Source organism: Lepisma saccharinum, chromosome 8 (assembly GCF_977018435.1).
Source record: "Lepisma saccharinum chromosome 8, izLepSacc3.1, whole genome shotgun sequence".
Classification (NCBI taxonomy): Eukaryota; Metazoa; Arthropoda; class Insecta; order Zygentoma; family Lepismatidae; genus Lepisma; species Lepisma saccharinum.
In genome coordinates this window covers 50,237,885-50,264,461 of record NC_139236.1, presented here as the reverse complement: position 1 = coordinate 50,264,461, position 26,577 = coordinate 50,237,885, and the positions used below count along the sequence as shown (strand labels likewise).

General features: G+C 36.9%; 2 protein-coding genes across 2 annotated transcripts; both read right to left on the bottom strand.

The window, feature by feature from the left end:
- Positions 1–1,143: 1,143 nt before the first annotated feature.
- Positions 1,144–26,044, bottom strand: Ogg1 (8-oxoguanine DNA glycosylase). Its single transcript, XM_083126633.1, has 6 exons — positions 25,944–26,044; positions 11,004–11,095; positions 9,504–9,929; positions 6,832–7,114; positions 6,120–6,314; positions 1,144–1,363 (listed from the first exon to the last, which is right to left on the bottom strand). Exons 2-6 carry the CDS (start codon positions 11,075–11,077, stop codon positions 1,256–1,258), a joined length of 1,086 nt encoding a protein of 361 aa, XP_082982759.1. The 5' UTR covers positions 11,078–11,095; positions 25,944–26,044; the 3' UTR covers positions 1,144–1,255.
- On the bottom strand, positions 23,426–25,219 carry Set (NAP domain-containing protein SET). Its single transcript, XM_083126634.1, has one exon. It carries the CDS (start codon positions 24,992–24,994, stop codon positions 24,086–24,088), a length of 909 nt encoding a protein of 302 aa, XP_082982760.1. The 5' UTR covers positions 24,995–25,219; the 3' UTR covers positions 23,426–24,085.
- Positions 26,045–26,577: the final 533 nt, after the last annotated feature.

Here is a 26,577-nt window from a genome sequence, read left to right as displayed (position 1 = left end):
ACTTCTGATCTCATCACTGTAGGTCCTGGGTTTGAATCCCCTTCTGGGCATGGGCATTCTCTGTGAGTGCCCCTTCATCAATTTCATCTAATCATCTATCATCCCCATCTTTACAATTAGCCAAGTAACGGAAAAGCAACGCTAACAAACAAAAAATACAAATACCATTTCTCCAGTACCATATTCAGAATCATAATTAAACAAAAACAGAGTCTTGTTCCACATACAGTATATAATGAATGAATTAGGTTCTTTTACGTCGCTTCTCTGCCACTTTTTGCTAATCGTGTCAATTGGGATGATTTGTGATACAATGATATGGATGAAGGGACAATCACAAACACATGTGGGGGCCTCCCCGATGGTGCAGCCGTAACATTTCGCCTTGTAATCAAGAGGTCCCGGGTTTGATACCCGGTGGAGGCACATAGTGGTTTTGATCCCACTTTAAACTGTGTGTCCAGTCCCAATCAGCCTTATTGTGCATAAGGTGGACTTAAAAATCACCAAATCAAACAAACGCATGTGGACTACATAACACAGGTCCTACAGAGGTTTATTCTGGATGCCGGTCCAGGCACCGGAGCCTTATTCCACATACATATGTTAAAGTGGTTGATAACATGGCTACTGCAGTTGAGGGCCAGGTCAATTTTGATCCTCTTACCACAGTTTGTTGAAGCATGAAGATTTTTCTTTTAATAGCAAGGTTATCTTTCAAGCAGTGTGGTATTTGGAAAATTTTCAATGGTGGGAGGGGGGACTTCTCTTGAGACATCAGAAAATCAGCAACCAGAAGGAGTGGGGAGAATCCCCCTCTAATCCCCTTAAATTAACACCCTGATCTTATGAGATATTAATTTCGTTCCTGTGTCAACGGTTCAGAGTGGCACTCTAAAAACAAAAACAACCATGTGAATGAACTATATCATAGTCTATGACACACAGTTGCCATATAACTTACTGAAAAGTTACATGAAAATTGTGGCCCATCGAGCAATCAGCTCACTGAAAGGGATGGCACAGAATGCAAGGATCCAGTTTTGCCACCATTGCCATAATGTTTCAACTTCATATGGTTTGTTCAATTTACACCAACTTAAAAGTTACGCAAAAAAAAAATAAAAAATAAAAGCCATCTAAACAATCAAGCATACAAAACATTTTATTTAAATGGAATTGAAATGAGTACCAAAACCAGGCAGATTACCTACAATAAAATAAAACAATTTCTCTTTTCATATTTTTTTTGTTTTCATGTAACAGCTTTTCTCTTCCTTGAGCACTTGCTCTTACTTTTTGCAACTTCTTTTCCTTCCTCTAGCATTCCTTGGAACATTTTCAAATCAGCACAAAAGAGAACCTAAAACAAAAGAAATATTATTTTTGCATCCTTCCTCAGTAAAGAGAATAAGACTGAATAATTTTCATAGTTAATGGTTAAAGTAACTTTGAAAATATGCTATTATGACTTGGTTTATTTTACTTCACCTTTCTGCCACTTTTAGCTAATCGTGAAGATGAAGATGAGTGATGAAAGGACACTCACAAAGAACATCCATGCTCAGGATGGTTATTTGAACCCGAAACCAAACAGGCATATAAAATAATTTTGCTGGAGCCTGAATATGACTAAAGGCAGAGCCGAGACTTTTTCTGGCTTGTTTGTGTTCAATTTTCCACCTTGTCATATATCTGATGCTCTTTTACTTTTAGAAAATTTACAGAACTGCCATCACTGTAATATTATGCCCATATGTCAACATTGCCTCCTGAAGTTGAATTGGTTTCCATCTTTCAAAATACCCTTCTATCCTTGTTTTATTGTTGAACAAAAAAATTCTGCCTATGAATACAAACCTTTGTATTATTGAGTTTTGCATCATAAATGATATTTCACTTAAGGGTGGGTAACAGAGGTGGAAGGGTCGATCCTCAATGACTTTCTTTTTTTTAATATTGCAATATTCACAGCATTTGTAAAATTCTTATAAGTAGATCTATTTTACAAAACCTTCAATTGTGCAAGAGTTGATGTATGATGGGTGTAGTGAAATGAGTAATTTATAATGTTGGATGAGTTCATACCGAAGTGACATGCGACACATGTCACTTGAGGATTTCACCAATCGAATGCAGGCTTGTGCAATCTGTCATGCCACTATGGTGTGAAAGGTGAGCATTGATTGGTTCATTCCTAAGTGTCACGTGTCACTTCTTCCGAAATCTTCCTATGAGGGAAGTGTGTGCATGCCATGTGTTATACATGTGGACATGAATGTCTTTTTCTTCCCTGGTAGCACATGAGCTCCATCTGGTGATCAGTTCTAGCTAGAGGCCTAATTAAAACTTTGTCTACCTGTGACAAGCAAGTGACTATATCTGCAGCATATAACTGGTGGGGAGGATGAGATTATATCCCCCACTACTCCATTATATTATAAAAATAATGTATGTTGGATAAGATGAGGAAGTTTGTCACAGACAAAAAGTCATCTCTACATTCCAAAAATACTGAGCATAATGTTCAACTTCTTATTAATGGGAACTTTGGTGGGAAAAAGGGAAGGGGTTAAGGTGACTGGAACTTGGTGTTGATCACATCACCTTCACTATGACTAAGATCAGTGCTGAAATTGTTAGGTGGGGGTGTTTGCTCCAGCCTTGGGGCTACCAGGGGGGATGCTTTGCATACCTTTTCGTATCCGAGGGATACCATCCACCTGCATCCCCCCTCCATTTCGAGCACTGGCTCAGATTAAGAATGTGTAGAGTCGTCCCCCTTCAAGGAATGGTGCACTGCACGTTCACCTCCTAAAGGAGCATAGCGCTATTCAAACTAGTGATGGGCACCATCGACTAATTAGTCATTAGTCGAAACAAAATATCGATTAATTAGTCAACTAATATTAGTTGAATTAGTGTTCCACTAATATTAGTCAAATTAGTCGCTCGACTAATATTAGTTGAAGTAGTCGCATTAGTCGAATTATTTGGCAACGACTAATATTAGTCAAAGTAGTTGTTTGACAAATATTAGTCGAACTTTTAATTGGCTTCTTTGACGATTAATAAGTCGAACTATATATTTTATTACTCCCTCTGTCCCATAATTATAGTCCAGTATGCCAAAATGGTAGTACAGGAATGACAGACGAAGAGGCAGATGGAAAGCACAATTTGTACTGATCCTTGAGTAATAAAGTTGTATGACTCATTCCCGTGTTTCATGTTCTTCTACATCAATGTCACAGTTTGAATATCGGACAATTATTATGACACAACACACAAAAATGTACCGGACAATAATTATGGGACAGAAGGAGTATTATTTTAAAATTTCTCAACTTCGAGTTATGCTGAGGACGGCTAAACGGGACTGAATCATATTCATACAAACTACTGGATAATAAATACATGGGCTCACAGAGAATAGAACCCATGACCCTTTGATTACAATATGATAGTGTAACACATGAGGGCCTGTCCGGTGGCCGACACGTTGAGTTGAGGACTCACGATAACGCCACCGAAAGGTTCCAGCTTCAAATCCTGGACTAGACATAAGAAGGCCCATACGTAGGATATTTGTGAGCATGTTGGAAGAGAAGGGGGGAGGGTGGAACAGATCTGAAAATGTCGAACAAAGAGAAGATACGAAATGCTGTTGGAGTGTCAGATGTGACCACTAACATGCAGCTAGACATACAATTATGGAATTACTATATTATGGTCCACAGTAACGAAATAAATTCAACTCAGTAGTAGACATCCCTGACCAGTGGCGTAGCTGCAACCCCCGCAATGTGCTCCTGAAATTTTATATAATAGCAGAAATTTCAGATAGTGTCGCTTACAAAAACAAAAAAAAATCGATTTGCGAAACAGAAATCTGGTTCCCAGAAATATCATGTAACGATGTCTGCGATAATAAGCAGCGGAGTATTGTCTCAGCCAGAGGGGCCAGGGCAACTTGTCATATGGATCCCTCCGAAATGCAGAATTAATTTACTGCGCAGTTTGTTGTAAACGTACTGTAGTGTGTCAATTTCTATGGTTATGAATCCTGTAGAAAGATTCAGTTGCTCATCCAGTCGATTCCTTATTGCTATAGAATAAATATCAAACTTGGTAATTCATGACCTTTTACCGCTAATATTAGTGTTACACGTGATATTTAAAATTTAACTTCACATTAAATATTTTCAAGGGGCCCCAGGCCTTTTCATATTGAAATGAATTTCCCACATTGTCTATACTTGTACGTTTTACTTCAAATGGGCCCAAAAACCCAGTAGGAGGTGGGGCCTAGGGGCAATTACCAACTTGCCCTGACCTGAGGGTCATTATCCCTTCCTCTGCCATGCAGGGTATACAGCGTATAAATGTGTCCATTATTTTGTATAATTTTGTGAATTTCATTTTCCTTACATATTGAAATTATGTGGACATTTTTGTCGAACCAGTCTTTCTTTTCCAATGTGTTACGATTTACTTATCTGCAGTTTTCGAAGTGAAAATTCCTGTCTGCGAATTTCCTTGTTAAGGGTTTGGGGATAGAAGGAAGGATTCTTGGATGGATCAACTTGAAGACAATGCAGTATGTGGAGGAGGATGCTTATGCAAATTCGAGCACTGATGATCTATTAATAAAACTGTTATTGTTTCATTAAAAAGTCTTTAAGAAATATATGATCAATGGTCTGTCGAAAAGAAGTGGCAGCGTTAAAATTATGAATAATGATATTAAGGTCGAATCTTTATTGGTGGGTGGGAGTGGTTCAGTCCTTCCAAGCAGCAAATTTCCAGTGAATAGAGTCCGATCACAGCTTTATCTCCCAAAACCGAAGACTGCAACCATTTTTTCGTACCAGATAGCAATTGACTTTGTGTGATGTTAGGTTACCACCGGAAATCAAGAGGTCCAGTTCAACCCCCATAACTGCAGTGATAAGTTTGCTTGAGTATGTTTGTCACTATTAATATTAGAAGGCTAATGTGAGTGACTCTTACGTTGAATCTTGGCCTGGTGCAGCCAGGGATGTGTTATGGGCTGAAGGTGCAACCACCTCAAAGTCCATGAAATGAGTGCTTACTATCCCTTAACAATTCCCCACAAAACAGTATTTTTTAAAAATATCTGTGTATTATATGTAACCTCATTAGAAAATGTTTCAAGCAAAAAAACACAAATGATCACGAACAAAATATTTGGCAGTGTGAAGCTTTCCTCTCCTCCAAAAAAGATGCCTGGCAGTGCCGCTGCGTTTAAATACGAGAAAAGATTTCCAGATTCTTCTTCCAGTTATTTATCAGAGATTCAGACCATCCTGATTTAGTTTCAAGAAGGTAATACACTGATATATAAGTCGATAACAAAAAAGAGTATTGGGGGGGGGGGGAGTTAATTCCTTGTACAACTTGGGGGGGGGGTAAAGGGGGACTAGCTAACAATTGTACGTCCGTCCCACTCCCGCATCATAATTTTTTTGTCAGTGAGGGGGGCCCAATATTTTACTTGCAGGAGGACCCCAGAGAACTGCGCTACGCCACTGTCCCTGACCCAACAAAAAGTCAACAACACAGTCGCAGCCGGCTCCCGTGCCAGAGTAGTTAGCACATCACGCTACGATGCCACAGGTTCCAGTCCCGTCCCGGATGTTTGTGAGTGTTCATTCATTAATTTCATCATGTCATCACTCAAACTCATCTTCGCAAAATAGCCAAAAGTGGCACAAAACAGCAAAGTAAAATAAAGCAAATCATTAGTCGATATTTTTTTCGATAGTTTTAATAATTGACTTATCAACTAATATTAGTCGACTAATGCCCATCACTAATTCAAACCACACAGTTTCTACTAAAACATCTATTGTATTGAGCCCTAAAGCGAACATTGCTGTTGGCTGCAAATGTTTGAGATGTTGAAAGTATTTAATTATAGTATATATCTGGCATCGACACTAGTGAATGCAGGATTTTGTTCAAATTTTAAAGGTGGCTGTGTTCCCGAGGGGAAAACAAAAAAATAATTTGTGTTTACTGTGATAATTTTTATTTGTGTATCAACTGTTTGATTAGATTAATGTACGGATGTGACAAAAAAAAACATTACTCACTGTATGTGCCCAACCAGCATATGTTCCATACAAGTTCCTAAAGTAATCTCCAATTTCATTGTATACTCGATCAGTCACTGACTTGTAATTCTTCAGATGTGGCAGATACTTCTGTGATGCAATTTGATACACGTGTGTATCAACAGGAACAGCTTCCAAGTGGTTTAAAGACATCAAACAAATACAGTCAGCCACCTGAAATGTAATGTTTGCTTCAGATTTTAAATTGAAATGTATTCATCATAATCCCCTCAGGCACCTAAACAAGCTGTTCTAAAAATTATTCTAATGTTTAGAAATATACCAGATATACTACTTGAAAGCTATCACATTTATTGCATAAGTTCAATCATAGTTTTTAGAAACATGTAAAACAAAATTAAATAAAGGGTGCTGGGTTTGATCCCTGGTGGTAAGTCGTTTGGAACCAACTTTAAAATGAAGCCAGTCTCAATTACCCTTTCTGAGCATAAAGTGGACAAACGAAAAATCAACCCAGAAGTTCAAATCAATAGATTTCTTTATGTAGTGTTACTCTTAGAAAACATAATAAACTATTCCTTCTAACTTTAAACCCAGAGTTTGGCATTTATTTTCTAAATTGCATTTTTACATACTCTGAAGCTGATAATGATTCTATCAGTGTTGGATGATACAAAAATCCATACATATTTCATATGCCTTTTTAAAAACTAAATAATGACAGACATACCTTTGCTCCAATTCCTGGTAATGTCATTAGGGCAGATTTTGCATCCTTGTATGGCAATGAGCGAAGTTTCTCTAACCACTCTTCTCCGCCATTTTCTACAATTTTTTGTGCAGATTGACTGATGAACTTTGCTCTGTATCCAAATCCATTATCCCTCAACTTCTGCTCCACAGAAGGGTTTGCCAGTGTATGAATAGAAGGGAATGAGAAATAATCCACACCATCTATCTCGGTAATTTTATCTCCGTAGAATGAGCACAGCTTTTCAACCATTGAAGAAATTCTATATTAAATAATCACAAAAAAAGAAGATTAAACAAATAATTGAGTAAAAGTAAATAATGTAAATGGGGAAAATGTGTGCTTGTGTGTGTATACAACGATGAAACAGATTAATCTGTACGCTATCAATATTGGCTGATATAACTAACTCACTCTCTAGCCTTCTTGAACCCAAAGGTTCATGGCTGCAGCAATACAGGTCTTCCACCCATCCCTATTCTGAGCAAGATCTTTATACTCTTTTCCATCCCTACCAATTTCCTTTAGGTCCATCTCAACGCTATCACTCCATCTTCATCGTGGTCTTCCTACTGGTCTCTTACCATCAAGCTTCCCTACAAGAATCATGTAAACTTTTCTTTCCTCTCCCATTTGTGCCACACAGCCTGCCCACCTAAGTCTTCTTGATTTAATCACTCTAATAATATCTGGATATTGGCTGATATAGGCATATTAATAAATAACATGTAATTTTGTGCAAAATTCTACCATTTTGCAATTATTTTTATGAATCTACGCATACAATTTGTTTGCCTGGTTTTGTAATGTAAATGTGTACACATGCTTTGTTTGTTTTTGTTTTTAATGGTAAAACCCATTGCAATCATCTTGTTATAAACATTAATAAAGGAGGTTAAAAAACCATTCATGTTCCTAATGCAACTTTTGCAATTTTAGATTGGTAGTTTCATTAGCAAAAGTTTCACATCACTTTATCCCTAATATATAAGTTTATGTATTCAAAAAGTTGTAGGCCTCCCTGATGGTGCAATGGTAGCATCATTACCTTGTAATCAAGGGGTCTTGGGTTCGATATCTGGTGGAGCCACATAGTGGTTTGGATCCCACTTTAAAACTGTAGGCCCAGTCCCGATTAGCCTTACTGTGCACAAAGTGGACTTAAAACATCAACTCAAACCAAACCAATCAACACCCAACGGCAAAAGAAACAGTAGGCGAATTGTCCAGCACCATTTTCTTTCGGTCTGAATTACACAATGTGATGACAATAAATTGCAATAAAGACGTCAATAAGCAGAGAACAATGCCTGCTTCGAACCAACATAGTTTCATTCCTTAAAACAACACAGGATGTAGAATAAAAAAGTAATGAAAATAGAGGTGGACAATTTGCTTACCATTATCTTTGCCGTTGACTGTACAAGATTCAACTGTAATAAGGATCATCGCAGGAAAGCTCTACTCTCTATCTGGAATACATTTCTCTCATTCTTTTGTCTTTCGCTACTGAAGCAAATGTTTGTCAACAATCCATAAAATGCGGAACCAATAGTGGTGCTTCTGTCTACATTCCCCCCATGAAATACATTCAAATACTACAAAAATATTAAATTTAAATACAAGCCCTTTTCTTGTCTATTTCTAGAACATTCTAGGTAAACAAATAAAAACAAATTGGGAGCTCAAATTGCTTTAACTGCAAATTTAACTTATCTGATTAAAATTAGAATCAATTTAATGATATGTATCAACACTGATTCTTGTCATGAAAAAGAATACACCTGAACAAGGTAACAAAGAAAAACTGTCCTGACTAAAACAGAATGTCTGGTAACTTTAACACATTCCAGACAAGTGATGGGCCTGTCCAATAAGATAGGCAAGAGCATAACCAGTCATTCTCTCTACACTTGTATTGTGAATAAATTATGGTCTATAATCGCACAAGCATCTGGACTATTTATGTGCACATTGTGGAAATCCTTTATGAGGATCCCGCTTTGATTTGATTTGATCGCAAGAAGTTTTTAGGTTATTTTTCAGTAATTGCATCTATATTATGTAGTGAAAATATGTTTTCAGTAACTTTTATTACAAAGTTTATTCTTTTCATTCAAAATATTGTTACAGTAAAACATTCTTAAATGCGAGATAATGTATATGAAATGTATCATGTTATATATCTGTGGAAAGATGACATCTTGTAGATTTCAGAAGAATTTGGTAAATAAAAAAAAACTTTACAACATATTTTCTAAGATTATTCTGAAAAATATAAAAAATATATCTCCTAAGGAAAACACAGTATTTTCAGGCCAGTGTACAAAGTGTTAATGGAGCAGGGTATCCAATAGAAATGATACACTAATTGCATTTCATTTATATACAGGGTAGACCAAAAGTTGCAATACATAGGAAAATAAAATTCTGTTTTTAAGTTTCCATATTTATTTATTTTTTAACATGTTATTTTCTAATGCGTGTTCATCAAGAGTGAGAGAAATGTATCGCAAACCAAAGGTAACCACGTGGAGCAATGCATTGTTTCTTATCACAACATATTAATTTTTCCTATATACTGCGACTTTTGGCCCACCTTGTATAATCTCCTTAATGCATATATTTAGGAATATAGCAGTGATACTTACCTTGATATGTGATTGTTTGATGAGCAAATGAAGGAAAAAATATTTTCGACAGGGTCCTGCTTCAAAATACGAACACCAAAGAATGTCTGAGATACTTTTCTGAAATTTTCATCCCTATCTCCCCACATCGTATACAGTTCAGGGAGAGAAACATCTAACTGAAAGTACTGTCTCAGCAAAATCTCATCACTGCTGCTTTGCAATTCACCTTTGTGATTCGATATTTCACTAGTGTCAACAGTGGAGTCATACTTGACCTTGTTTGCTTTGCTTTTCTTGTAAGAAGTTTTGTTGCTAGCAAAGTCTTCTTGTTTTGTAATATCTGTTGGGTAGGTTTGGTACAAGAGATGTGTTTCAGTCTGTGACAGAATCCACACTCTCCGTGCAAATACACCAGTCCAGATAGTGTCAGCTGTCTTTCTCCATCTGTAAAAAAAATAAGTTCTTAGCGCTATTAATTAGACATCCGGTATTAGTTTTTTGGGACCATTTTTGTTATTATTAATTTGAATGATGAATAAAAAAGTGCATTCAATACATTGCATCGTATTACTATTTTAATACAAAAAAAATGCAGTTAACACCTCAAGGTGGAACAAAGTACTCATGTACGTTGGCGGAATTCTGTGTTAATGGCAGTTCAACATACATGTGTACATTCACTGCATGATGTCCAACTGCTCTTAGATGCCATCTATTGGTGGTAGACATAGACATGGTATATCTTTCTTTTCTACCTCTCTATGAGGTGATCACGTAGTACTCCCAATTGTCAACCTCACTTACACATACTATACCCTGGACTGCATTCTGCAGACTAACAAGGCTCTGTTATCTGGACCTATAGCCGCACCAACACTTGTATTTAACACAGGATTAGAATACAAAGTACACTGAACCAGTGGCAGCGAGGGGGGGCAGTTGCCCCCCTACGTTTTGCCACTTTTTCCCCTACACTATGCTAAACCTTATCTACAAGGTAAAGAAAAATGTATTTGCCCCCCTCCCCCAGTTTTGGCACCATGCCCCCTCTAGTTTTGGAACCCAATTGCCGCCACTAGACAGGGAAATAAAAAAATTGCAATACCACCACTACTCAGCCAATTTAAATGAAACTGGGGAAGTGGAATGCTTAAGACTGTAATGTCGTCACCTTCTAACCAAGGGGTCCCAGGTTCAATAATTGGTGGAGGCACATAGTGGATCAAATCCCACTTTAAACTGTGAATTCAGTCCCAATTAGCCGTTCTGTACATAAAGTACACTTAAAAACAAACTCGCTACTTCAGAATGCCTCGGATCCACTATTACACTAGCAACAATTTATTTTCGGTTCAAAGAAATGCTGATTCATACGAACAGTCCTACATAATTCAAGTCTTCTTTATGTATTTTCATATACTTCATAAAACAAAATTCTTCACATAATTTTTTATGCATGAAATTCAACATCAGCATGTAAACAATACATTATACAATTCTGTGCCTTAATATACAAACCTGAAACATTGACCGCCACAAAGCGTAACACCAAGTTGCAGATCGGTTTTCTTGCAGGGTATTTTTTGCCACATTTTCAAATCACTTTCACTCTTGAGCATAAAAGAAAAAAAAAAATTTTTTTACTACACAAACATTTCAGTTACACACATTATTTTTATGCAATAATTAATTTGGGTACAACTGGCTTCCGTTACTCAATTTCAAACTGCAACACAGAAATAACTCCTCAAATTCTGGGTTTCGAAAATAAGATGGATGGGAATCTAAAATTGCACTCAATTACCATGTTCCAAGTTTCATTGCAACAATTAGCGTATCGCCATAATATGTACTGACCAAAATTGCATATAGTATAGATTTGAAAATCACACACAACTTAAATATTGCTTTTGTCATATCATTAATGTCAAACGAAAATATTTTCACAAGTAAAAATATCAGCTTCATATTATTTAAAAATCTATAATGCTAAATTTTTCAATGCTGATGCAATCACCCTGTCATAAACCTTCACCACTTTTCAAAATATTTCCTAAAACCTGGAAGTAAACTTACAAATAAATGTAACATGGCATGTATTTAAGAATTGTAAGCAATGCTTACAAACAGAAAATATTCTCTCTCATGTGTAATCCTACAGGGGCCTATTATTCAAAAGTAAAGTGCTCCCCTGTGCTTTGCCCCACACCATGGAGGCATATAAGGATGTGGAGTTAGGGGCCCACACTTTCTTGATCACGGCCGAAGGTGGGGGTGATGTGATCAGCACCATGCCCCTGGCCACCTTTACCCCCCAGAGTTTCCTTCCTCCAAGTAGGAAGGAATTCCAGTTCTCCCCCACCAGGGATCGAACCTGGGTCTCGCATGGTAGTCAGACAGCCTAACGACTGAGCTACCACAGCTATATACCTATTATTCAATAATGCCAACAAATACCATGGTATGACACATTGTTCAATGGAAATGTAAATGTTCTATGTCCAATTTTTATTTTTTCAGGAGAGACCTTTAAAGTTTGACATGATACACTTATTAGACTTTTGTCACCATTACACTGAAAGTTTGTATCATAGCAAAGGCTGATATATTGAAGGCTCTCTGAAAGAAGTTAGGTACATTATTCTGTTATTAGTTATTGAAATTTCAAATAGAACAATTTTACATGACACTAACTTTGATTTGAAAGTGCCACTATCTTCTAAATAGAATACAGTATTTTAGAAATGATATTAGGTAGTTGTTCTACAATAGAGATGAAGCAATCTCATTAGAAATTTGTCATTCGGTAGCCAAGTAAAATAAATAAATTCAATCAATAAACTACTTTGATTCCACTATTATTCAAAACTTTTGTTTGTTAACAACGAAAGTAAAAACCGAAGTCCACTACTATTTCTAAGTAGTTCCCACAACTGACTGCGGGTAGTATACAAGTGGTTTATCTCATACTCAGATAGCGCTGTGGTTGGTTGGTGGAAATTGTTGTAAGTTTTCATTGGCTTTTGGAGTCTGCATTCTCAAATGGCTGCTTCCAAATTTTGTAGATGAACCAAAAACTCTCTCGATATATCAATATTGCTTGTATGTAGGCATCAAATGATAACAGAGATGAAACAATTGCATCCTAAATAGACCACAGCCAAAATATCTCAATTTGTTTAAAATTTGGAGATGGAACATTTACTGTCTCAATGAACATGTAAGGAATGAACTTACTGCTCCATGCTGCACTGTGATACTGTAATCTGGTATGTAAACAACTGGAATAATGATTACGCTCAGAGCTTTTAGTGCAGTTTTCAATATTTGGGCAATGTCTTCACCCATGGGAAATCATTATCATCTGAAAATTAGTATAATTATGTTCGAGTACATAGTTTAAACATTTACTGTTTTAAATTCATGATAAGTGTATAAAGATATTTTTGAAATTGACTAGTGAAGATCCCAGTGAATCACCAAACTGAGAAATTATGCATATGGTGAACACTTACTGTCGATTCCTCTATTTTCAAGTAAATAATGATCTTGTACCACTATATGTCGGTAAAAAAAAGGTAACATTCATTGCTCACATTGCACAGGACCATGAAGATAGGATCCCACACAATCTTTGGTCTTGGCCATTTTTTGGAAGTGATAATAATCAGCACCACACTCCAGCTGCTTTTTCTCCTCCCACATACTCATTTATTTGAGGCTAGGTGAACCCCAGAGCCACTTTATGCAGGGACAGAAAAGGAAAAATTCCTACCTTAGATCACCCACCATGGGTCTTCTGCATGGCAGACACCCTAGCAACTAGACCATCGAGGTTTCAAACTGTAACACAGGCGGTACCAGTTTCATAGATCGGAGACACATTAAAATCGGATATTTTGTGTTTCGCATAGTTCGTACTTACCAATTGTGTATTGCGGAACATAGTTCAAGGTGCCGTTATGCTTTTTACATGAAAACAAACACTTTTTCTACTAAAATAACGCATTTTCCGGTACTTGTTTATTAACAGTCAGACAGATTTCTTCATTTCTACAGAAGAAACTACTTACCGTAATAAGTTCCTGTGAAATTCAGGTAAGTTTTCCGTATCCTGGAAATGGATTTCTTCAAATTTAAAAGTTTGGGCCTCATTTGGGGGCAGGGGACTTCGGCCAATTTCTAACGTGCCTCTAACAGGGAGTCTATAGAAAAAGCCGGGGAGCTGGAGCGGAGGCGGGGCCGCGCAAGTGGATGGGGGCGGTAGGTCAATTACCCCAGGGGCGGAGCCCGGAAACAGTGGGAAATTTGAGTCAAAAATTTCAAACAAAAATAATGTGTTCGTTTATATTTCGCACCAATTCCGGGATGGACAGCCCCAAAAACCATTCACGGAATGTTCCGCGAAGCAGATAGGTAAATACGAATGTCAAAAATTGCCGAAACTCAGAAGTTATAGATGTGCAACGGATAGTAAACTTTTACCCATTTTTCAAAGTGCTACTGAACGCACGTAACTGTGCGATATCGCTTCTTTTGTTTTCGAATATCAGTGTTTTCCAACCATCTTCACCGAAAAATACTTACTATCGTGTTCGTCACATGTGCAAATTGTACATTATGCACGGGTAGCTGACGGATAGCCCCACGAACCATTCCGATAAGGTTAGGTTAGGTTAGATTAGGCAAGCATAGTTAAAAAAAGGGGGGTTGGAAACACTGACATGATTTCCCGGTCAAATAGATACCACGATGAAAGAAAATACCCCGACTAACGTTGGAAACCTTAGAGAAACTAATTTCCGTAAGTAGTTTCTTCTGTAAAAATTAAGAAATGTGTCTCCGATGTATGAAACTGTTACCACACAGGCTTTTGTGAATTTCATTATTGTTGAACTGGTCATGATAGTTGAACTCACTGAGAAGGCTCTGGTCAATGATGGGAGTTATTACTTGGATTGCTTAATTTCGAAAATGGCACACCATGCCAATGATGTTAACAAGCTTACGTATAAATTACACTTTGAACAATATTTCTTTCAGAACTAAAGAATTTCCATTCTAACATGAGACACCAGTTTTCTTCAATTCTTATCATATTGTTCAGTATAACTGAGAACTGAAGAGTAGAATAAGGCAAATTATGAACTTACATAAAGCATGACTGAAGTAGCAAGATGTATGTCATTCATTTTCAACTTAGGACTACTGCATTTATACTGTAAAAGTTAGCACAATGGATGATACAACTTGACATCGTGCAGTGTACTTTGGGAAGAAACAGCACGAAGTCGGGCAGATTTGCACATGTTAAGGAAAGCATATGAGAAGCCTTCGTACAGCGAGACATTTGCAATATTTTATATGAACAAATTTCTAATATCATCATAACCATGCCTTGAAGCACTTCAGCAAAGATCATATACACGATGCTTACCTGACATGCTTTCAACATAGGATCTGATCTGCTTCCCCAAAATATGGTGATGGAGTGTGATTTTGTGCAATAAATTGTGGGGAAAGTGGTTTCCTGATTATCACCCATTCTCATTGAAATAAATGTTAGCCCTTCGTTCATAGTAACCTAAGCAAGTGCACAACTTAGAAAAAACATTGATGAAAATAGTTATCGTAAAATTTGCCAATTGTGTGCATTGCTCACCTTCAGGCAAATAATTATAGTACTTATATAGTTTTCTTTATAGAGAGTGCTCGAAGTGAGGGGGATGGTATCTCCCAGATGGCAAAATTTTCGCATCCTCTGAGCTGTCACATTGCTACCATGTAATACATAGGAGCATCCTCCGCCAAACATCCCTCCAGTTAACAATTTCCACTTCAAGCACTGTATATAGACAGACAATATATTTATTGTATGCATTAACCTCCCAGTCAATGTTTGTCCCTTTTCAAGACTGACTATACCGCGTGAGGCACCTAAAAGTACCACCTGAAATAGCGAAGAAACCAGAAACAGTAGCGATGTGAGGTTTGTGGCAAACAATAATATCAAATGGGGCTCGTAAATCAGAGGTATGGGGTGGGTCGAAAAATATCGACAAATGGGGCATCTGGAGCAAAGTCATATTTTTTTTAATGGAACGATATACAATAACATGCATAATATAAAAGAGCACACACAGAGAAACACAACGCCGTTGGTCTCATGCATCTACTGCACATAGGAACGAAGATATGGCCATGTGAAAATATGTAAACAAACTAACAAGTGGCCCACTTGACCGTCAGTACCATGGCATGTAAGACTTCTCAGGTGCCTGACAGAACTGCCTTTACGCAGAGCAAGTTTTGATAGCAGGTCCATGAGATCGTGTTAGTTCATAGCAAGCAGTCATAGTGGTGAGAGCAAAGATTATGGTGTTCACAAACATAGAAAAAGTGGACATGATCCTGATTTATAGGGAATGCCGAAAGAATGCCTCGGAAGCCTACCATGTGTACGTAGAGAGATATCCGGACAGACGACAGCCATCTCGATGTCTGTTTGGTAAGTTATTCATTTAATTAAGAGACACCGGACGTGTAACACCACGAGCACGTGTGCGGAACAAGCCAACTACAGGTGAGGCAAGTGCAACAAATGTTCTCGCCGCTGTTGCTGTGAATCCGCACGTTAGCTCCCGTGAAATTGCTGGGATGAGTCAGCGAAGTGTATTCCGCATTCTGCACAAGTTTCACCCATATCATATCTCCCTCCATCAGGAACTTCACGGGAATGATTTTGTGGACCGTGTTCGGTTTTGCACATGGATGTTACGACACGACACACCCAATTTGTCACGTATCCTCTTCACTGACGAGGCAACTTTTACCAATCATGGAAATGTCAACCTAAGGAACATGCACTATTGGTCGGTGACAAATCCACATTGGCTTCGCCAAGTGAAACGCCAGCGCCCATGGAGTGTGAACGTGTGGTGTGTTATAGTGGGTGAACATCTCATTGGCCCTTTTTTTCTACAAGGGACACTGAATGCTGACCGATACATACAGTTTTTACAACATGAACTGCCTGTACTATTTGAGGACATACCACTTCAGACGAGGGAAATGTGGTACCAACATGACGGGTGCCCAGCTCACAGTGCAAGACGCGCTACAGCATGTGTGGAAAATACATTTCCAAATCGTTGGATTGGACGTGGAGGACCTGTCAAATGGCCGGCTCGTTCCCCAGATTTGCCACCTTTAGACTTTTTCCTGTGGGGAAAGCTGAAGGACATTGTCTACCGGGATGTGCCAACAACTCCAGAGGATATGCAACACCGCATTACTGCAGCCTGTAGGGACATTCCCTACGAGATGCTACATTCTGTGCAACGATCTTTGCGTGGGCGCCTCGTTGCCTGTATCGCAGCTGACGGCCACCACTTTCAACACACACTTTGACAGGTTTTCGCTTCTTACGCAGTGGTTCTTCGACATACTGTCATGGTCATTTTCATTATGCTGTAACACTGTCAAATACATGGTGCTGACGATGTCTACTGTATTTTTTCTTCCTTTAACACGTTCTGTCTTCATCTTGTCCAATGGTTTCCGACATGCTCCAGATGCCCCATTTGTCGATATTTTTCGACCCACCACATACCTCCGATTTACGAGCCCCATTTGATATTATTGTTTCCCGCAAACCTCACATCGCTACTGTTTCTGGTTTCTTCGCTATTTCAGGTGGTACTTTTAGGTGCCTCATGCAGTATATGGATAAGATTTTCACAATTTTTTCCTAGTGCTGGCACCTGAACTTGCATTAAAAATATTCAATTTAGTTGTATACACATAAAGTGCTCCATTTCACATATGCATGTTACGGACTGTGAACATCATGTACAGTCATGGACACTTTTGGACTAACAATTTCATTGGAAATCAGCAGGGTCATTACAAGTCAGAAGTGTCCATTTCTATACATATACAGCTAGATTGTAATTAAACCTACAACCTGATCAATTAAAATTTACAGGTACTTTAATGTAGAGAAAGTACAATAAATATTCTGAATTCTTGCCACACACAAAAGAGACTAATTCTCACATATCACATCCTGTGTGTGTACAGCATTCCTTTGAAATAAAGTGATTCACAAAAATCAAGAATTACTAAATGTCACTTCTATATTCTGTTCATCACAGATAGAACAGTTGCTCAATCTCAAATGAAAGGGAATCTAACTTTACAAGCATATCTCTTATCTGAAGAACAAAAAGCAAGATACCCTTGGAATTATTTTTTCTTGTTCTTTGTTCTCCATATTACATATATGTCTGCAAGATTAACAAATTTCTTGAAGTAATGGCAGTTTAAAATACCTATCAAATTGCAACAAAGTAATACTTATCACAAGTACTCTAATAACAAAACTTCAGTATTTTGCACAACTAAAGAAAATGCATCATCTCTCTTTTGAACGAATTTATCTACTAAACAACTGCTGCTCAAATATTTACACCACCATTTTTTCAATAGATGTCTCGCAATCACTTAAATATATATGAAAGAAGTTAAAAGTTTATAAATCATTGAACAGTTTATTTTAAGTTGACTAATCGATATTAGACCTTCATTTTAAAGTTGGCTCATAATCACCAGAATGTACCTCCCAACAGCAATTTTATCAGATGGCAACTTACTTTCCTAATTGTTCTGATATATTATGCACATAATAGCACAAGTAGCAAGTTGTAGAGAAACCTAGACTAGCTACTTGCTACAAATTTTGATATGCAAAATTTCTTTTCTTAATTGTACTACGCAAACTCAAGAAACAAAAATTTTATCACATTCATTATATAATTTAATAAAATTAATCAGTATACTTGTTGCAGAATTCCCAAGAAAGCTACACATTTCAATCAAATAGCACTGGCCTCAATCAAGTGAACCCCTCTCTGGCATGGAATAAAACTCTTCAGATGCATACTCACCCGTTTCTGTGGTTTGTTTATTGCTGGATCTGGTAAAAGGCACTGTTAATTTGATTAAATCTTGAAGATTTCTTTTTAATTCTACACAATTTATTTTGTTAAACTATGCCAATTAAACAATTAGTTCCAAGGTCAAAACTGCTATTCCAGAAGACATAGGTTTGAATCCCAGCCTGGGCATCTTTGCGAGTCAATCTTCATCAATTTCATGTGATTATTACTCATCCTCATCATCACAATTATCCAAAATGGTAGAAAAGTGATGTAAAATAACAATTCAGAAGAAATTTAGCTCAAAGGTATACTCTCACCCCACCATCTGAAATTTATAAGGAAAAAAAAATACACCACTATAATTTGAACAGGTGGATCCATTAACGATTTCAACTTGAAATCGTATTTCTCCTGATCAGTAGAAGTAAAATTCTACTTGCATTTTCACTTTAACTTGGATAAAAACAATAAACCCACTTTACTTATGAAATTAATTGCATGCTACAGTTTATGTAAAATTAGAATGTTGATTAAGTTGATTAAGATACATCAGAGTGGGTATTCCTTATCATGTATGTTTCAAACATTCAAAAATTTGTGAGTAGACATTCTAGATTGTCGAGACCACGGGCAAACTTCTGTACACCACTATCTGCATACATCTTTTAAGTGCCTTGTTAGTAAGAGTGATACAGACTAACTACTTACCAAGTTATGTTATATGCAGAACAACCAATCCATCCGATACATATTTCTGTAGTGAGAAGCCATTTGGTTATGGCCACCTGGAATACCTTCAGTACTTTTATGTGAGAAGAACTGAAGCGTCGCCACTATACTTTATGTGCACATACTTATTTCATGATTTCCATCATCTCTTAGAAACATATTTATCTTCCAAAAGTGCAAAAATCATGCATAAAAAAAGAGAGTTGCCAGACCTTCCACTCTACCTACGCAAACACACTACAGACAAATGATGGGCATAGCATGGTTTCTGTCTTTTCCAATGTTATATTCCAAGGACATTTGTAATTTGGCCTCACTAGTAATAAAAAAAAAGTACTCATCTGTCATCTAAGATGACTTTTTTATGTCGCAGCGATTATCATTACACGCAATTCCAACACCACAGTTCCTTATGTACTCGGGTGAACAGTTCTAACATCTTTTTTTCACTACTCATTGATAGTTTACAATGCATTTTATAACCAAACATGCATGACGTTTCAAATGAAGGGTAGTGGTGGAAGGAAAATTTGTTCCTAACCAAGGAAAGGAAACTTTCTCCCATCTGGAAATATATGTACTACTCACATTTCATTATTAATCATCAACCATTTCCAGTTTTAGAACTTAAATTTGGGATGGGATAGTTATAATTGTACAGTCCATGATTGAACTACTGATTTCCCAAAAATTTGTGAAAAAGCATATAAGTACCTTGAAACTTTCAGTTATATTTATACAAAATTGCATTTTATTGTCTGTGGATTTGATATACATCCTACATACCACATGGTCCAAGTTCAGATTGTGTATTTGCATCATCATCACGATACACATGCATCTTATACATGAATCTAATTCTATACACTGAACAAGCCTTTCGATTACTATGATTCTAGTGCAGAACGATTTTTACATCCAGCTCCTATATGGTTACACGAGTAGGTTAGGTGAATCAGGTTATAATTATAATTGATTGGTTTATTTTGCTTTGTTTTCCAGCCACTTTGGGCTAATTGTGAAGATTAGGATTATGGGGTACTCACAAAGAAGAGCAAGATTTGAACATGGGACCCCTGGTGTAGTAGTGCACTGTGTTAACCACTTAGGATTCTTAGTTTCATTACCTCCGTATTTCAACACTTTACTTCATTTTGTGCACAACCTCTGCATGCAAAAAAGATAGTAATTTGCACAATCTACTTTTGAGATTTTCCTTATAATTAATTCTCTCCATGACTTAAAAACAGACAAATAAATTTCTCCAAGATTCAAACTTAATTCGGTAACAGTTCGTTATATCGGAGACACCTTTCTTCAATTTTACAGGAGAAACTACTTACGGAAATCAGTTTCTGTAGCATTGTCGAAGTTCTTCGAGGTATTTTGTTTCATCTTTCAATCTATTTCAGCTGGAAATCAATTCTCGTTGCTTCAATTTAAGCGAAAACGTAACCACGCCGTTTTTTAACTATGTTGCCTAACCTAAGCTTCTGTGAATGGTCTGTGGGGCTATCCAGGAATGGTTTTTGAGGTTATTCGTGGATGGTTATACTTTGCAAAATGGTTTTTGGGGCTTTCCGTGAATTGTTTGTGGGCCTCGCACCATGACATGTGTTCCGTAACACTTCGAGAAATGGCTTATTTTAGTGTAAAAAAGGTTTCTAATCGTGTGAAAACCTTAATGGCACCTTCAAATATGTTCCGCAATACGCAATTGGTAAGTATGAACCATACGAAACACAAAATATCAGATTTTAAAGTGTCTCCAATATAACAAACTGATACCCTTAATTCAATAACCATCTCCAGTATTCTACACACACACACTTCATCCTCCTGCACAACTTGTGAAAATCATTACACAAGCAGAACCATGGTCTACATTCTGTTTATATTGATACTGTAATGATACAAGCTGATTTGACTTATGTTAACCTTGTGTTGGTCGTGCACAGGGTGTTAATCAGATCTTCGAGCTGCTAGGAGGGGTTCATTGAACCAGTTAATCTCTTGAGTGCATGTGTGACTATAGGCGTCCCTAGTTTTTACTGAAAATCGGGTCTGCTGTTCCAAGCCAGACTAATGAAGTTTCTTTTTATGGCTTTATAGAATTTAACTTTTTATAGTTGTATATAATCTCCATTGAAAGAAAAGATCTAATCATAACAATTGAGGGTTTAAAGTTTTATACCATTAATTGAAAATATTTTAAGAAGCTGGTCTCGAGCACCGTGCACGACCATCGACGTAATTTTTCTCATTTGACCCACAAAGGGTTAAGCAGGATATAACAGAAAAGGGGGAGGGGGGGAAGAAAAAGAACTGAAGTAACACAACTTCTCTACATTTTGTACTACACACCCAAGTAAAAAATTGACAAACTGACCCTTGTGACAGAAAATTAAAGGTGTGCGCCAACGGGATCTAACACAATGACCATTGTGTAAAGATATAAAACACACATATCAGGCATCATGCAAACTATTTGCTTTAATTTGAAGCATTGCTACCTGTGGGGAAGTACTAACTCATGTGATTGGATAAAAGCAGATTATGGAAATATTTAAACATGCTATGTGCAGATGATCTGTATTAAAAGTATGTGAATGAATGTGAAGAGATCAAAGAAGTATTCTTGTTTATATTGTCTACTGTCAATTTTTGTTCCTTAAAAATATTGAAAAGCTGTAAAATTATACTTGGCCAACTTCTAATTTATCTTCAAGTCTATTAAGGAATAGACACAATACAAAACTTGCAGCCTTTCTTCACATTCGCTTCTAATCTTGAAACTTAAAAATATTTACACCTTGTACCGGAACAAGACAAACACCTTTAGAATACGGAAAAAAATGTGGAAGTAATCTGAAAGAAGTTAATTTGTGTACTTTAACGATGCAAAACTATTAATTTGTGAGAAATTGTGAAGAGTAGGTTATCGTATTTTGACTTTTTATTATTTTAGGATGACTTTCCGTCACTTTTTGTTAACTGTGAAGATGAGGAGAAATAATTACTATACAAGATAAATGAAAGAAAACTCATTAAGTGGGGATCCTAACTCGAGAACTTCAGTACCAACCACCTACAGTGCTCCGCCAACGGTAGGTTATCACGTGAACACACTTTTAAGTGATGGGATGGCTGGAGAGCTATTTTCGCATGGAAAACATTGAATACTGATGCAGTTGAAGAAAAGTACTGAAATACTAATGCAATCAAACCTAACCTATCCAAAACATGTATAGAATGACCATTCAGTCCTTAGGAGGGAAAGTGCCAAACTTCACCTGCCTAACCTACTCACATAAGAATACCAAAACAGGATTGAAAAATTGTTATGCACAAAAACATTGTAATGAGAAAACTTGTTCAGTATGTGTATATACATGCATACAGAAGTCATGTACAAAATCAAAGTGTATCATGGTAATATCAGAATTATGCAGAACCATGCTTATGTAGTTTTCCAAAAAATTGGCCATCAAAAAAAATGCACATTTTTGTGTTAAACTGCTATATGCTATACAAGACAGTGGAAATGTAATCACTGTATATGTCAAATAATTTATCTCAATGCAGATTGCTGGAGTTATCCAGTGCATAAGTTAAGAGCTACCCAAAGCCTTTCCTTATTTTAAGAAGATGCAAACTCTAAACTTAAGGCTGTGGTGGACCCTCGGCTGATGGCAGTGAAGCCTTTTTCAAAATTTCCACTCCTTTAAAAAAACTGCGGATATTACAAAATCCGAAAAATTACATGCCCTTAGAAACCCTACTATAACATTCATTCACATTAATCTCCGCATAGTTTGCTTTTCCTGTTGCGTATTTAGTGGCTATATAAGCCTATTAAACTATTCCGATTATCTAGTTAACGGTGAAAGCAAACAACACAAAGATTCACACGAATGGTCTAGAAGGAATTCATATATATATATATATATATATATATAAAAAAATTTCAGAGTTTGGAATATCATAGCAGTTTTTCGAAAAGGGAGGAAAATTTGAAAAATCTTTTTGCTCTCCGTTTATCAAAGGTGCAGCAAAGTCTTAAAAATAAGAAAACTATATCTAGTTTCTCTACCATGCTCATCAAAGCATCTAGCATGACCATTTTTTAACAGACCTTTACATTAGCAAAATAATGACATGTATTCTAATCTTGGCATAAAAGAAAGATACCGAATATTTTTTACTACTACGCTTCGAACAGAATAGGATGGTTCATTCACTGAAACCTCAAGCAATGAAGCACTTAAGTTCTTGTAAAATATGAAACTGTTTACTTCATCTATACTTGACACAAATATGATCCATGAATCATTCCATGTACAGGTACTGACCAATTTGCTAATAGAAACATGAATTGAACGTTTTGAGAAAACAATTTTATGAGTATATTACATACTGGAAAGAGAATCTACGATACATAAAGAAAATATGAAAGTTATTTTATTGGTCTAATTTAAAATGACACAAAACTTATACACTCAGGCCTACATCTCTAACAGCAATTACCGAGATACAGTTCTAATTGATAACAAAAGATAACCAAAAGGGGAGTGACAAGTAGGCCTAGATAATTTCTCCCTGTGCCAATGTTCTGGTATTGTGAAGTTTTGTACTGTCTTTTTCTATACTTATTCACATGACATGAAATATATATGTGGTAGCTAATACAAACCTCGCTATGTAATATTCAAATGTACGGTACCAATATTTTTTGAAACAGTAATGAATGATGTAAATGGACCTCTTTCTTCTGGGCTGCACAGAATTAACGTTACACCTTCGTTCTGTAGAATAATGAAAGTGAAAATCACTGACAGTAAAGTTTTAACATGCAGTCACTTGTTACCACGAAATTCTTGACAACACATGTTCATTATATCAGTTCAGAAGTTCATACTTATAAACCTCTCACTCATCTCCAGCTTTACCTGCTGCTGCCTCAGCTTCATCATCATCTTCACCTTCTCCACCCTCTCCTTCTTCATCAGAATCTTCTGCCAATGCATCCTCATCTTCTTCCGCTTCTGCTTCTTCTCCTTCACTTTCCATTTCTTCTTCAACTACCACCACACCATCATCGGCATCCTCTTCATCGCTTCCCTCCTCACCTTCCAGCCCATTTTCCACTTCTATGTCTGGAACCAAGTAATACTGCAAAGGATTGGGCCACATGTCATCCTTTATAACCTCTGCTATGTCATCCGCTGAAGGATCCCCGTGGTCTGTAAACCACAGGAAGAATGTTTTCTGTTCCAACGTGCGTTTTCTTCCTTTCCCGGCACTTTTCTCCTTGCCTTTCTTCGTTAAATCATTTCCTTCCTTCCACTTGATAGGAGTGCTTTGGGATGCTGGATTACCTGATGAACCAAGATGAAATTCCTTGGTGAGAACATCATTTTCGAAGTATGGATTCTCGTCGAAAAACAACTTGATTCTGTAGCCTGACTTGATATCTTCGAACTCTTCAACTTCCAATTTGGTCAGATAATGCAAGCATTCCTCTTCATCTTCGTCAAGAATAGCGGAAATCTGGGGATGATTAACGAAAGCTGTGACCCAAAAGTTTGGTATTTTCTTGATTATGTCATTTCTCTTCTCGAAAAATGGCTTCCTCAGCTTATTGTACTTTTGTTCAACCTTCAAAATTTCTTCGCTGGCCTTCTCATTTAAAGCATCTATTTCATTCTGGCATGCGTCTATTTCTTCTAAAGCTTTCTGCGTTTCTGCATCATAATCTCGTCCTTCCTCTGCTTCTGCCGAACCTCCGGCTCCATCAAGCTTCTTCACTTTCTTTGGAGTAGCGCCACTGGCCGACATATCGAAAACGTAAAATGGACCAACGCGAACTGGTATAACACTTGAACTAGTTCACAGTCCGTGTAAAAAACTACACCACTGAAGTATTTTGTAAGTTTGTAGTCTTATACGTAATAGTGTGCAGTTTAGAATCGGTAATACACAGCGTTGATAGAACAAAACGCTTCACCAAACAAAAACGTGGTCCGGCTTTCTTCCTTCCGAGAAAGTACGTCTCAAACTGTGCGACTTCCAGCATTCATTTGTTTCAGACGCACCGCTATTGCCAAGTCCACATACAAAAAAAATGCATATACCTTAAAGTTCCAAAACTACTGATTCAGGTAAGGACACGATATATCAACTCATAATTTTCAAACGTTATCTTCATTATATTTATTCTACTTAGAAGAAGAGAAACCACACGATGAACTACTCGAAATAAAAATTAATGGAAAACAATCAAAGTCAACCGAATAATTTGGAATGTTAAATCATTTGAAAACGTGGTGTATAAAGAAATGACCCTCTGAAAATGTTGCAAATTTACATCAATTTAGATCGATCATATTATACATGGCATTATATCAGAATATTCTGATCCACCGTTAGTTACATCATGGATACAAGATGAATATTGCGTTTATTTCGTATTGTAATAAAGAATGTAAGAATACATTAACCAACAATCCTAACCTACGTTGAACTGGGCACAATGTCATTTTTTTTTTTTCACAAAGCAATTTATGGTTCGATATAACCATGATATAACACACCAGTAATATTCATTAATTAATGAACATAAATGTGCTGTTCTTTGTGAGGGGCCGAATGAGGTAGCAACAAAAAGATCACAACCTGGAATTTGAGGTACGAGATCAAATTGTTCGCTTTACATTCGCTTCACGAAAATCAATAACAGTAAAGTTCAATAATAATTTTAAATTTAAAATAACATTCATACGCTTACCAGTATCGTCCAGCTTCGTTCACGAACGACGCTGTATGGAATTTCTTTCTTCGCTGCGCCTTTGTGTACTACAACGTTTTTGTATTCAAGGCCTCTGTCTGATGTTCATACACAATAATAGGTTCAATTTGGCGCGAGAAATATCATTCTAGTTTCGAGTCGAATGTAGGAATTTTATCTATTTTTCATATGTAAGGAACGTAGTGTCAAGACTTTAATATTTGTTTTTTCAGCATGAAAAATAAATACACCACCTTAAAGAATTGCGTGAACTAAAATTGTGTTGGTTTCTCGACAGCATGTAATTTCTTGCACGGTTTGAATCTACTTCAAACATGAACTTAAGGTTTTAAAGAAATTCCGGGTGCTAAGATTACCTTCGCAGATTTCGCCAAAGTGTAAACGTGTTCGTATGAGTTAGATTTGTTTACATTTGTTCTTGCATTATAGGTGTACCCTCACTACTGTTAATTTTACTCTAATGAATACTTATGGAATACTTCGAAATGTGTTGTCTGGCTAATTGTGTTCCCCAACATTGAACTCGATAAATCGTCCTTGCACTTCAATATACAAAAGCGAAGTGTCCCCCCCCCCCCCCCCCACCAATTACCAGAAAAACCCCAAGTTGTAA